The 13,405-nt window shown below is 40.8% G+C and overlaps 1 protein-coding gene across 1 annotated transcript in view; it reads right to left on the bottom strand.

Annotated features, from left to right (window-relative positions):
- Positions 1-13,405, bottom strand: part of TYR (tyrosinase) — a 52,851-nt gene that overhangs the window by 33,141 nt on the left and 6,305 nt on the right. The window contains exon 2 of the mRNA XM_009641682.2: positions 8,014-8,230. Within this exon, the coding sequence (XP_009639977.1) occupies positions 8,014-8,230 (217 nt within the window). The remainder of the gene's footprint in view (positions 1-8,013; positions 8,231-13,405) is intronic.

Raw genomic sequence — 13,405 nt, 5'->3', positions numbered from 1 at the left:
TGGGATTATTGAAGACACTGCATGGTAACATAAACAGCAATGGGCAGAAGTTCCCAAAGAGAAAATCTTGCCCACAGAAATTTGTCTGACAGTGAATGTTTTGTTACCTAGATTTCACTCAGGGGAAACAGCAGAATAAAATATTACCAAATTTGCTATGAAGAATGATGTATATTGACAGTCTGGCCAGAAGGCACAGGAACCAATGGCAACAGTTTTGGCTTTCTTTGCTGATGACCACAACAGGTGATCATTGGGATCAGTTGATGCAGCAATACTAGGAAATTTCTGTGAATATTAACTGAAAACTATTTGTCTGCATACCATTCAGAAGCAACACTTCCACTTATATTCAGCTGCATTATGTTTAAGGGAAAATAGAATTTATGCAGTTTAGGCAGAAGGTGAGATATTTTAAACCAGACTTGGGATACCTCGTAAAATTTTTTAATGTGTTGCAAACACTCGAACTAATAATTCATAAAAAAATATCCAGAATAGTTATTTTGGCTCCAGACAACTTTTCATGGACCATCTGCACACAAGCAATTTATCTTAATAATCAAAATCTCTGTAGCTGGCAGAGCTTTAGCAACCTCACCCTCCAGCTCCCAGTTGATTGGGGTACATTCCATCAGTGTCAAAATTGCCATCGTGTTTAACGGTGTGCATGAGAAGTTCTAGTATCTGGTTTCTTGTTATGAAAACATAAAAATTGTAAAGTTAGCAGGAATAAAACCGCAATGTCGTGTCACTTTATTTTATTAGCCTGGGTCTTATTCTTTTCTCTCAGACTTTTGAAAGGACTTCAGGACAATCAGCTATTCAGGATGATATTCTATGAAATGGGGCAGCAACAATTAAAAAGAATATGTGAAAACATGAGAATTTTTTCAGAGTACTGGAAACTTCACTGCAGTGGCTGCAGTAAAAATCACCTCTACTGAAAATGTGTGGCTACAGATCTACAAGACCTGAAATAAGAGGTCCCTGCCTCTAGATAGGGGAAATCCTCTTTCCCCACCTGCCTTGCCCCATGCTCTGCCTTCCCATGTGTTAACTGCATCTCTTGTCAGTCTTTCTGTTAATTGATTTAACTCACTACTCTGGCAGAAGTCTGCCCTGGAGTTTGGGATCTCAGTTTTGTTCTAGGCTACTGAGATACAGTATCTCATGTTAAGGATATGATGAGAACCAGTATTGGTACCAAAAAAGGAGGGAGAGGAACAAACTGGCAGATGGAGGAGATTGCTGGGCTGTCCCCAGTGGCACTGAGGTGTTAAATCATTTGGCCAGTATAGGAAGCTGTAGCGTTCAGATATACTTTTAAACCCTCGCTTAATTATGGTGCATCAGAAATAGCCATTAAGGCATACATCACTGAAGTGAATGGAATTTTTACCAGTGATTGCAATGAGAGAAAAATCACAATTTTAAGAGATTGTGAACACGATTCTGCTGCTTCTGATAGCACTGCAAATGAGCAACAGTGATTCTGTGGATTTGAAGTAGCTTCACTGGATCCAGTCCAAATTAAATCAAAAGGGGATTTAGCCCAAAGTTTATTATAGGAAGAACTAAAAATGCCACTCAAAATTAAGGCTGCTTGACAGATTTTAGGATAATATATAGGTGGTTCTCACTGAACATGCAGTTGGGTGAGTTGTATGTCTTTTAACAGGGTATTTAATTATATTAACTGTGGATTTTACAATCTAATAATAGAGACCACAGAAGTCCATGTACAATCAGTCAAGTGCTTAATATATTGAAAGCAGGTAGTGTTTTCCTCAGTTGCTCATTTGCCACTGACTGAGGTGCTGTAAGTATGCTTAGCTGAGGGTATACGGAGCTTGGAGAGAATTAGGAGCCCTCAGTGCTACAGGAACAGAGGAACCATTCCAACAATCCTCTCTCCTCTGATTATCTTAGTGGACTGCTTAGCATCAGTGGCATCCTGATCATTATAACAGTGTTTAAAGGTGTTTTTTTTAACTGCAAAACTGTTTCTTTTTTACAAAATGAATTTTAGTTTTGTATTACTTTCTAGGCCAGTGGTTAGGACAGCACAGACATTAAAGGTCAAATTCTGCTTTGTGTGATGCATGTTGAAGAGATTGAGTGCACCCTGAGGGGATTGAGTGCACCCTCAGTAAGCTTACTGATGACACCAAGTTGGGCAGGGGTGTTGATCTGCTTGAGGGTAGGAAGGCTCTACAGAAGGATCTGGGCAGGATAGGCCGAGGCCAATTGTATGAGGTTTAATAAGGCCAAATGCTGGGTCCTGCACTTGGGTCACAACAACCCCATGCAACGCTTCAGGCTTGGGGAAGAGTGGTTGGAAAGCTGTTTGTCAGAGAGGGATCTGGGGCTACTGGTTGACAGCCAACTGAACATGAGCCAGCAGTGTGCTCAGGTGGCCAAGAAGGCCAACAGCATCCTGGCTTATATCAAAATAGTGTGGCCAGCAGGAGCATGGAAGCCATCCTTCTCCTGTACTTGGCACTGGTGAGGCCACACCTCGAATACTGTGTTCAGTTTTGGGCCCCTCGCTACAAGAAGGACGTAGAGGTGGTGGAACTTGTCCAGAGAAGGGCAATGAAGCTGGTGAGGGGTCTGGAGCACAAGTCTTATGAGGAGTGGCTGAGGAACAGGTTGTTTAGTCTGGAGCAGAGGAGGCCGAGGGGAGACCTTATCGCCCTCTGCAACTGCCTGACAGGAGGGGGTAGTGAGGTGGGGGTCGGTCTCTTCTCCCAGGTAACAAGCAGTAGGAAAAGGGGAAATGGCCTCAAGTTGCTCCAGGAGAGGTTTAGGTTGGACATTAGGAAAAATTTTTTTAATGAAAGGGCTGTCAAGCAATTGGTTGAGTCCCCATCCCTGGGGGCATTTAAAAGCCAGTCAGACGAGGTGCTTAGGGACATGGTTTAGTGGTGGATTTGGCAGGGTTAGGTTAACGGTTGGACTTGGTGATCTTAAAGGTCTTTTCCAACCAAATGATTCCATGATTCTATGTCTGAGTCCAGCTGGCTGATATACTTAGATTCACTTTCCCTGAGGATGATTTTTTCTTTAATAAGGATTTCAGATTTTAGAGTAGTTCCAGTCAGATAGATGCTTTTACTTTATAATAGGAAGGAAGATATAGATATAAGAATTTTAAGGCCATATTCTTGCTGGTCTTTGAAGTTAGTGATGTTCTTCTGGCTTATGTTCACAGAATTTTTCTGCCATTGGCAATCTCACAAGAAATTTTTCAGGGTTAAATCTTACATATTTTCTCAAGCAATGTTATCACTGTAATCCTTCTAGAGTGAGGTAGCTGCAAAGTCTACAGAATTTGGCCTAGGGGACTGTAGTAAATGAAAGTTTGTGATTATCTAATTTAGACCATGTCACCATCTAGTTTTTTTCTTAAAACAACTCTTGCAGAGCTCCACTGTGGTCTGGGCTGAACAGTCTTTCTAGTTCTCTGGTAATGACCCTCTACATCTTGACAGCACTTTCTCAATTTGCAGCATAAATTTACCCAGAGTTTGAGAAGTTGAGCTGGTTGAGGGATGTTGGCTGTAGGCTAAAACTTTTTTAATTAGAAGTTTTCTGTTGGCAAACTTCATTTTGAGAAACCATTTTTCATTAGCTATATGGATCTCAGTGAAAATATTGAGAAAAGTTTTCCAGATAAAAATCTCTTCAGAAAAAAAGGAAAATGTCCTATTAAAATGAAATTACATTTTGAAGTTTTTAATGATTTATTCCATTATTTCATGACAGAACAGCAGTAACTATATATAATTGTGACAGACAGTGGAATGCTATCACATGGCTTGACTTGTTACCACGTGTCATGAGTTAATTCATGAATAAGGAAAGTGATACAGTTTTAGAAATTTTAAAAAAAATATTCTTTGTCACTTTCTGCAAATCTTAGAAGGCACTGATTTTCATTTGAAGTTGACATGAATAAAATAATTTCAAAAGCGAAATTTGCTCAAAAAGTTTTTCAGCCATCTCTTATTCTTAGGAGGTAGGGTTCAAGGTGTCATACCAAAACTGACCTGCACAAAGAAGAAACCCAACTATTTCATTTGCAGTCAGATAATCCATTTCTGATCTCACCTGTGGCTTATAAATTAGACTGATTTTCTGTTCTCTTCTTGTACCCATGAAGCATCCAATGAGGTCAACAGTGTTCCCCAGTTAGGGCCACAATTCAACAAATCCTATTTAAAATAATTGCTTCCACTTCAAGAGGCAACATGCAAACTGATTTTAATGTGTTGTTTTTCAGTCAAAGCAGAAACTGGCCTGTTCCAGAGTAAGAGGGCAACCCAGGTGCTCAGCCTGGGGTGGGGCGGGGTGTGTTTTATTGAATAATATTGACCATTGCTGTTTATGGCTGTTGTGGTTACTCTTCAGTGACATAATTTCCGCTCTATAGCAGCATTTTCTATTAGTCAAACACAGATTCGGCCTGTGTTGTTGGTATCTGCTCACAATGATGCTGATACCTACCCCTTCGAAGGGTAAAAGTCTTTGTTCCAGTGCACTCAAGCATGAAAGAGCATAAAATTTTGCCCAGAAGTGTTTCTTCTATATGATCAGCTCTTCTAAATGATCACAGGTGTTTCCCATTACAGAACTAAAACGGAGGAGTAAATCTCACATTGGTGTAAATCAGGAGCCGCTCATTTATAGTCACTGGCTTGTTTCTGGTCATCTTTTGTAAATCTAAAGTAATGCCAGTAAAGTCAATGGACTTACTTTGGATTTACTTTGGATCTAAAAGAGATTAGAATTTGACCTTGGGTGTATTGGCACAAACTTGTGTAAACAGTAAAGAAGGATTGAAAAGCTTTTTTGCTTAGAAAAAGAAGTAAATGTTAGGAACTATAGAGTGTTAGCAGGTTTGTAGGAATGTCGTCACCCAGAAGTGGGCACTGGCATAATAAATGCAAGCTGGCAATTTAAGCTTGGCATCTGTACACAACAAAAACCTAAGCAGGCCATTTGTAAGAAAGAAGCTAACACAATGTTTTCTTTGGCAGTAAAACTAGTTTAAATATTTTCCACCACTTTTTTCAATATTAGCCATGTACTCTTGGCTTCATGTTGCAGTTCACTATTTTGTTAGCTAAATAAGTTAGTTGACAGAAACATTTGTGGTCCTGTGGTGTGAAGTTGAATGTTGAAACAATTCAGGTCAAAAAATAAAATATTCTCAAATAAAAAAAACTGAAAAAAAAGCTCTCTCAGAATAATACTGTGTCTGATGGAATAAGCTCCATCTCCATAGTGATATAGATAAATGCCTACTGAGCTACATCTGGCTTACATTCAGACAGACATCATCAAAAGAGCCCCTTATCATGGAAGACTGTAGATAGACATTCACTCCAGTGATCTCTGGCTCTAATAACATGTTCTTATGGAAAGAAAGGTAACATCACTCTGTTGACCTTTACTGTCTTCTATACCAGCTCTTGGGAACTGTAGATCTCTTTTAGAAGGTCTATAAAAGTTAGACAACAATGTAGGCTCTGGTAATCGCACTGCGAGTTGGACTATGAGCAAATACGGTTACTTTTTTAACAGGATTTACCCTAGAACAGAGAGGATCTAATGTTAGGTTGTTTTGTTTTTTTAGTTTCATGTCTACAGAGCTTCTAAGGAGGGGACATACATTGCCTCACTCTTAACCTGTTGAGCTTTTCCTCACTGTGCTACAGCTTCCCAGGATTCACCCACATGGGTCCACCTTCACTGCCAGGAGAAAAGGAGCTGCTCGGTCTCATTTCTTCTCTTTTCATATCACATAGGAGGGATCCTACAGATGCTCTGAAAGGGCTGTGGTGTGTGTCAAGGAGGGCACATGTGGATGGATTGATAAAACAGGCCCGTGTTGAGCTAGCTGGATGGATCCAGAAGCCACGCAGCACTATGAGCAAGTTAATATATACTGCTTCTGTGGCTACCTAAGCTGTATGTCATCTGAATCATATCTGACTTGCATAGATCCTCAAGAACATATAGTTTTCACCAGTTTATTGGAAGGATTATCTGAATCACATGAAATCCATTAGTGCTCATTGGTGGCAACCATGATATGCCTTGTGTGGCATTTGGGGGGCTCCAAATGACCACAGTGGTGAGCTGGAGCTTCATAGCCACAGTTAGGAGAAAGATGAACATTCTTCAGCCTCTGAAGGGTTGTTACATAGAACAAAAGAACTCGCTTGCAGGAAAATTTCATCCAGAAGAGGTCTTTTCAGATGCAGTGAGATTGCCATTATTCAGATTAAAGCATGACCCTCTTCAAGTGTGATTGGCAGATGACACTATGATATTAACAAAGACCAGCCATGATTGTGCTTGCCAGCCATGAAATCAATGTGACAAAGAGACAGCAGTTGAGAAAGGGTTTGATAGATCAATCAGACAAAACAGTGATTCCGATTTTAGAGTTAAATTAACTTCTTCCTGGCTCTTTGGAAACTGTAGGTACTTTCCTGATCATTGGGCAATTCTGTTGAACACCTATGTGACCAGCAGGTAGAGGGAGGTGATTCTGCCCCTCTACTCTGCTCTGGTGAGACCTCACCTGGAGTACTGCATCCAGCTCTGGAGCCCTCAGCACAGGAAGGACATGGAACTGTTGGAGCGGGTCCAGAGGAGGGCTACAAAAATGATCCGAGGGCTGGAGCACCTCTCCTATGAGGACAGGATGAGAGAGTTGGGCTTGTTCAGCCTGGAGAAAAGAAGGCTGCAGGGAGACCTGATTGCGGCCTTTTAGTACTTAAAGGGGGCCTATAGGAAAGATGGGGAAAATCTTTTTAGTAGGGCCAGCTGTGACAGGACAAGCGGTAATGGTTTTAAACTAAACCAGGGCAGGTTTAGACTGGATATAAGGAAGAAATTCTTTACAATGAGGGTGGTGAAACACTGGCACAGGTTGCCCAGAGAGGTGGTGGAGGCCCCATCCCTGGAAACATTCAAGGCCAGGTTGGACGGGGCTCTGAGCAACCTGATCTAGTTAGCGGTGTCCCTGCTCACTGCAGGGGGGTTGGACTAGATGACCTCTAGGGGTCCCTTTTAACCCAAACCATTCTATGATTCTATTGTCTTTTTTTCAAATAGCTACTGTTATATTCAATAGGAAAATGTATCCATTTGTATCAAAGGGGTATAGTTGATCTATGGCTCTGCTGAGCTGGCAGTCTAGACTTAGCATTGACAAAAAGCAGGTTTTGCCCTTTTTCTGCAAATACTCATGAATTATTGTTATTTAATGAACAGTCATGATATTGAAATTTAGGCTTTGTGAGTGGTCCATTTTGACTGTGCCTTGTCAGTAAACCCATATGTAGATCTGCATAACTTCCATAGACTGTGCCTTTGCTCTTGTTCGTAATACTAGCAGTGTGATGGTAGACCCTCATTATTTCATTACTTGTTTGTTTTAATTCCCTTTTAACTCCCCCTATTCCACCCTTTGTATCTGTTCCCATATTTCATGCAGGAAAACGTGAGCAAACCTCTACTCAATTAGGTCACCTTTTTCTTTCCCAAATTTCATGTGGTTCCTCTTCTCAAAGGTAGAAAGCACATCTATGTCCAGAGCTGGAGTTAATTAATGTCAAGATCCTCTGCTGGCTTCAGCAGACAAATTCTACATTTTTGACTGTTTTTAGAGCAGAAACTGGTTCACTTTTTTAGGTTAGAGCTGGAATTAACATGCCTGGTGCTGACTATTGAAGGAGACAATATCTCCTAACAGGTGGATTTAGGGTCTGATCTAGTCTACAGTTTCTATTTTCTTATCAAATGCCTTTAACATGGTTCTTTCTGTCTGTTGCTATTCCAGGAGAAAGAATAACTTGTTCTTTTTTTTTCTTTTCTTTTCTTTTTGAGGAGTGCTTCATGGAATCAGCTCAAACTGCCCAGAGTTTAAAGATTCTAACCCCAGAGAGAATCAATTTACAGATGGTAATGGCATAATAGAATAAAACACGTTACCTTCCAAAGTGTTTCGGAAACTGTAATTGGCCATTTTATCCATGGGTCCAGATTCATACTGAGTCAGTGATAGGCAAAATTCAACTTCAGCTGAGGATGGGAGTCTTGGGGTCCTTGATTTATCGTTGTTCCCAGGATTTCTCAGTATAGGTCCCTCGCTTGTGGCATTGCATAAAGCTTGTTGGCTGTTGTACTCTTCAGACCGAGTACAAATTACCTGTATAAAAGGCTTTCTATTAACAAAGCTGTAATTGTAAAAAATGAAAGCAAACTAGAGAGGTACTTCATTTTTTTTTTAAAGGAGCAAAGAAAATGTATAATGTAATAACTCTGTTGCAAGAACATATATTAATTTTTAAATTTTCTATGTATGATTTTAAGATAAGCTGGGTTATTTCATAGAAGATGCCTCTCTACTACAGTACACATCATGAAATAATACACTGGTCTGTATCTGAAACTACCCATGTGGACTAAGACATCAATTCTCATTTATGCCTTTGAAAACTCACTGAGGCTAAAGTCAGTGTTACCTACCAGTGCAGCAGGATACAAAGGGAGTTAAATCTGCTGCTGAAGTTGCTAAATGGAGGCTTTTTGGCTTCAGCAGACTGCTGAACAAAGACTTAATCTCAGATTTTTCTCCCCACAGAGTAAGAGGGGGAATTGTTAACTTGGAATATGAAAAAAAAAACTTTTATTCTGAAAATATCTGTTTGTCCTTTGTCAGACTAAATGGACACTTAGTTTCACTATGTCTTGATGATGCTGTATGTACAGAATGGGAAAAGATGTTGCCTTACTTCAGAGGAACGTTGTGGGCATGAACATATATCACCAGCTGAGATATCGTAGTGATGGGTATTGAGAAAGGGACCTTAAATAAAGAGATGGATTCAGATATTAAACACTGTCAGAATCCAGCATCTTTTACATAAATGGCAGGCAAAGTCCAGTTACCATGGCATAACAAGTCATAATTTGTCAGATGATCTGTGGAAGCTGCCAGACCAATTTGAGACTTCTGGAAGAGCAAAGTATTTCAATGTAACTTCAAATGATAGTCATCTGGTTTTGGCTGAGACAAACTCCTTCCCATTTGCCATGAGTTAAAAGTGCCCACACAGACTGTCCATGTCACTATAGTACTGTTCAATATCTTTTTAAGCCACAACTTATTTGTTACCTAAGGACATGCATCATCTGATGACCATAAGTTTTTATAGCAGCTCTCACTGCATCCCCTGCTTTCTCAGTGATTGGAATGAGAGGGAGGATTTTTTTTTCATATTCTGGTACAATAAACCTACAGGGAGTCAGTACAAGTACTAACTCATATTTCTACTTCATATTCAGGAGCTTGCCTGACATGGAGTCAGGATGGAGGATGGAGAAAAATAGAATGACACAACGAAAAGCAAAAGATCAGACAAACTGGTACAGCTGATGGGTCTATGAAACTGAAACAGAGCAACAGTGGCTCAAAACTCCCAGAACTTCTTTTGTATCCCTTTCAGGTGATGCTCTGAACCAAAACTGCTGTCTATTGTTTTGCTATTTTTCTGAAAAGCCCACCAAAACAAATAAAACTTCATACCACCAGAGATCCCTTCAAAATGTAGGACTCCATGGTTAGCAGGTAGTCAGTGTGGTTAATGAGAACTTTGTGTGGAGAAAGAACAGGTCTCATTACTGAGTGAGACCTCATGGAGGAGAAAACATATAACACTGAAGCCTCCAGACTTCTTTCATCCTGGAGGTGTACTTCTATTTCACGGACCAAAACAATGAACGAGAAGGTGAGTGAAAGCAATCATATCTGCTGTGAATGGGATGGAAGAACATGAGATTCTCTGTTAGTGAAGGAAGTGAGTGAGAGACCCATTTCACCAGCACTAGCTGTGCATGACTGAAACAACACTTTAGGACAACCTCTGCAGTCAATAGAGAGAGGCACCTCCAGAGTGTGATTCAGCCCTCCTAAGCCAGATGTCTGGTATGTGAGATGTACTTACCTCTAGGGGTGCCTTACTCTCTTCATTGACTAAGTCAAGGAAATAAAATGCATAAAAAAATCAATGCAGAAACTGTCTCTGGGCTGCAGTTAGCAAGGGAAGCAAAATTAAGAGTGTTCAATGTAATGCTCTGCTTCTGCATTAGGATGGGATGAATTACACCCTGGGGGCATGGATGTGCCTCTGAAGTGACTAAAGACAGAGCCAAAGGCGAGTTGCTTTGCCACTTAAGTAACTTTTGAAAGAGTGGAAGGAGAAGAGATGAATCTTTTCTAAGTGATTTGACCACAGGTTTGTACAGAAAATGTATGACGGAGCTGGTGATATAACCTAGATTTCTTAGGAATCTGGAGTTCTTAAATGTTAAGTTTCCTATGAATAGATTATTCTCTTTTTTTTTTTTTTTTTTTTGAGGAAATAAGAAATCTTATCAGAGAAAATTTATTCTTAGAGACTGCTCTATTGGCTGAATCTGCCGTAGTCTGTTGAAACTACTAAGGTGCCATTGGAGGCTATAGGTAGTTGTCCAGCAGAGAGTTTCAAGTGCATATTTCCACCCAGAAGCTCACCAAGTGGGTCAAGACTGTGCCTCTAAGAGTGCGCAATCTAAAAAGTCTCTTTTAAGAATCCCTACCAACAAGGGAGAAAGGGAGACAGGGAGAGACCTACAGTTACAAACACAAAGTGTAGCTATGGTGCTGGTTTTATGGTTGTTTTGTGTTACTGAGAGAGTTTATGCCTGTTAGAAGGAAAATAGGGCGATGATTCAGGCTGAGGGAGATGCTCTAGAAATGTCTTTGTTTATAAAAATGCACAGTCCTATGCCCCCAGAGATGCATTAGTGAAGAAGGCAAGCGTGTCTTGGCTGGTGGAGCTCAACCCATTTCCCAGTTGGCACTTGGCTCAGGAACTACATACATGTGGATTTTCTCTTTAGCTCTGTTTCCTATGGGCGTTATCTAGGTCCATATCTTCTTATGGCTTCTCTACCCTGCCATCTCCTGTCTTCATCTTCTTCCCACTGCCCTGGAGTTATAACCCCATTGGGTCCTAAAGCGGAATCACACGCTGCCTTCAAGACTGGCTTTTCAGGTATTCAGACAGGGAATTTTCAAGTATGAGTTCAAATATATATCAACGAAGGAACATTTCCCCTTCTTCCTGTGTTTCCATTTCAGTGGAATTTAATGTGACTGTTAATGTTATGAGGCTTATAAATGGTTAGAATGATATTTTTTTCCATTTATAGAATCATACAATCATAGTTTAATTTAGGTTGGAAAAGACCTTTAAGATCATCAAGTCCAACCGTTAACCCAACACTGCTAAGTCCACCACTAAACCATGTTCCTAAGCACCACATCTACATGTCTTTTAAATACCTCCAGGGGTGAGGACTCCACCACTTCCCTGGGCAGCCCATTCCAGAGCTTGACAACCTTTTTGAGGAAGAAATTTTTCCTAATATATAATCGAAACCTCCCCTGGCACAACTTGAGGCCGTTTCCTCTTATCCTGTTGCCTGTTATCTGGGAGAAGAGATCAACACCCACCTCACTACCCCCTCCTGTCAGGCAGTTGTAGAGGGTGATAAGGTCTCCCCTCAGCCTCCTTTTCTCCAGGCTAAACACTGTCTCAGTGTAGCCCTCATTAACTGTCTGAATGAATGAATTAATCCTAAACAGAAGCCAGGTGTTATAAGGCATTTGGTAACTCCTGGTCAAGAAATGCCAACATAAGGGGCAGGAATGAAAATGCTTATCTGTGACCTTCTGCTATTTGTTCTGAACTAAAAGTTAATGTCTGGCCATAAAATTAGCTAGAATGCTTTTCCAGAAAGGCATAACTTAGGTAATACAAATTATGGGTCTATCCTGAAACTATAATTTGCTGTTTTATCAATCACATGAGGTATAAGTGGTAAGAGAACATAGGTCAGTTGGATGGTTCTTTCTGGATGTAACATGCATAAAGCACACACAAAATGGGTCACGTCATTGCCTTCTTTTCATTAAACAGGAGGACTTTCTACTGGAAACATGCTGGTTTAGCACATGATTTTTTGTTCCCTTTCAGAACAGTCCTGAGCAAATTTCTCAGTTCACCCTGGACAAAGCTTCATATTCAGACTGCACCCACTGCTCCTGCATGTAAAAAATCACTGGCTCCAGTGAAATTGTTAGGAAGATACTCCGAGGAAAAGCTTATGTAAGTAGTTAGCAGAGCCAATGCCAGTAGATGGCAGTCCAGAATACGCAGCATCACTCCTCGGCCTTGTAGCACCCAGCAAAAAAAAAAAAAAAAAAAAAAAAATCCCTCTGTGCAGTGCAGCTGAGATTCTTAGCACAGCTCTGCGTATCGTTTCTTAGAAAACAGACTGTGAATGTGAGGAAGCGTTGCTGCTGTCTCGCGCCTTTTCACAAATGGGAAACCCTTTGTCTTTTGGTTTGGAACTGTTTGCACAGACTAGCCCCTGTGCCTAAATAAAGTGAATTACATTACAGGAGTCTTCAGCAGCGTTCAGTCCTTTGTTATTTTTAAATCCAAAGCTTTGGGGGTTTTAGTGACAAATATTTTTTGGTTGCTTTGGACTTCTTAGATCTGCGCTTACAGGGACATGCAATACAGGTAATATATACCTGAACACTCAGGCAAAGTTAATTTTCTAGTGTGTTGGAGTAGCTGCTCACTTACAAGGTGATCTGCAGTTCCTTAGTTTGCTGGGAAAGTGCGGCCATTCAAAGGGTTAACCCCCACCTCTGCTTCTTTTGGAGCTGGTCCCTTGCTCTGCTTCTCTTCTGAGCCCACCGAGCAGGAGTCTGCCCCCCTCCAGAAACTATATCAGCAGGTTTTCATGGTGTTATGCTCCAGGTTAACATAGTCTAAGAGAACCGCTTCACGCTGTGGCCAGAGCCACCCAGCTCTCCCAAGGGTGTGATGTGGGCACTTCCCGGCCCTCCTTGATACATTCCCATTTCCCCATTTGGCCTATATGAAGTCTAGACTCCTGAACTGGAGCCTTGGGTTCCACTATGCGTCCAAAAGAGATTTTGGCACTGATCCATTGCCTTTCTCTTTCTTCACTTACACTCACATCCTTGCTTGGTAATGGGATTAAAGTGCAGCCCTCAAACAGGATTTAAAACCTTTGGCAATTGTAAAGAGGTTTAATTTTTACTTTTTTTGGCTGCATTAGGCCCTGGAATAATCTAATCCTAATTAAGTGGCATCTAGTAGCCATTTACTCACCAAACTGGGAAAATGCAAAGAAAGCCCCAAATAATCTGCAACAGAACAAACTGTGCTTTGGGAGCTTGCTTTTATAGGCAGAACTTTAAAAGGTGCTGTATCTACAGCACACCAAAAAGTTTTTAAGA

This window comes from Egretta garzetta, unplaced genomic scaffold, assembly GCF_000687185.1.
Source record: "Egretta garzetta isolate BGI_Z169 unplaced genomic scaffold, ASM68718v1 scaffold137, whole genome shotgun sequence".
Lineage (NCBI taxonomy): Eukaryota > Metazoa > Chordata > Aves > Pelecaniformes > Ardeidae > Egretta > Egretta garzetta.
This window is presented reverse-complemented; position numbering and strand designations above follow the sequence as displayed.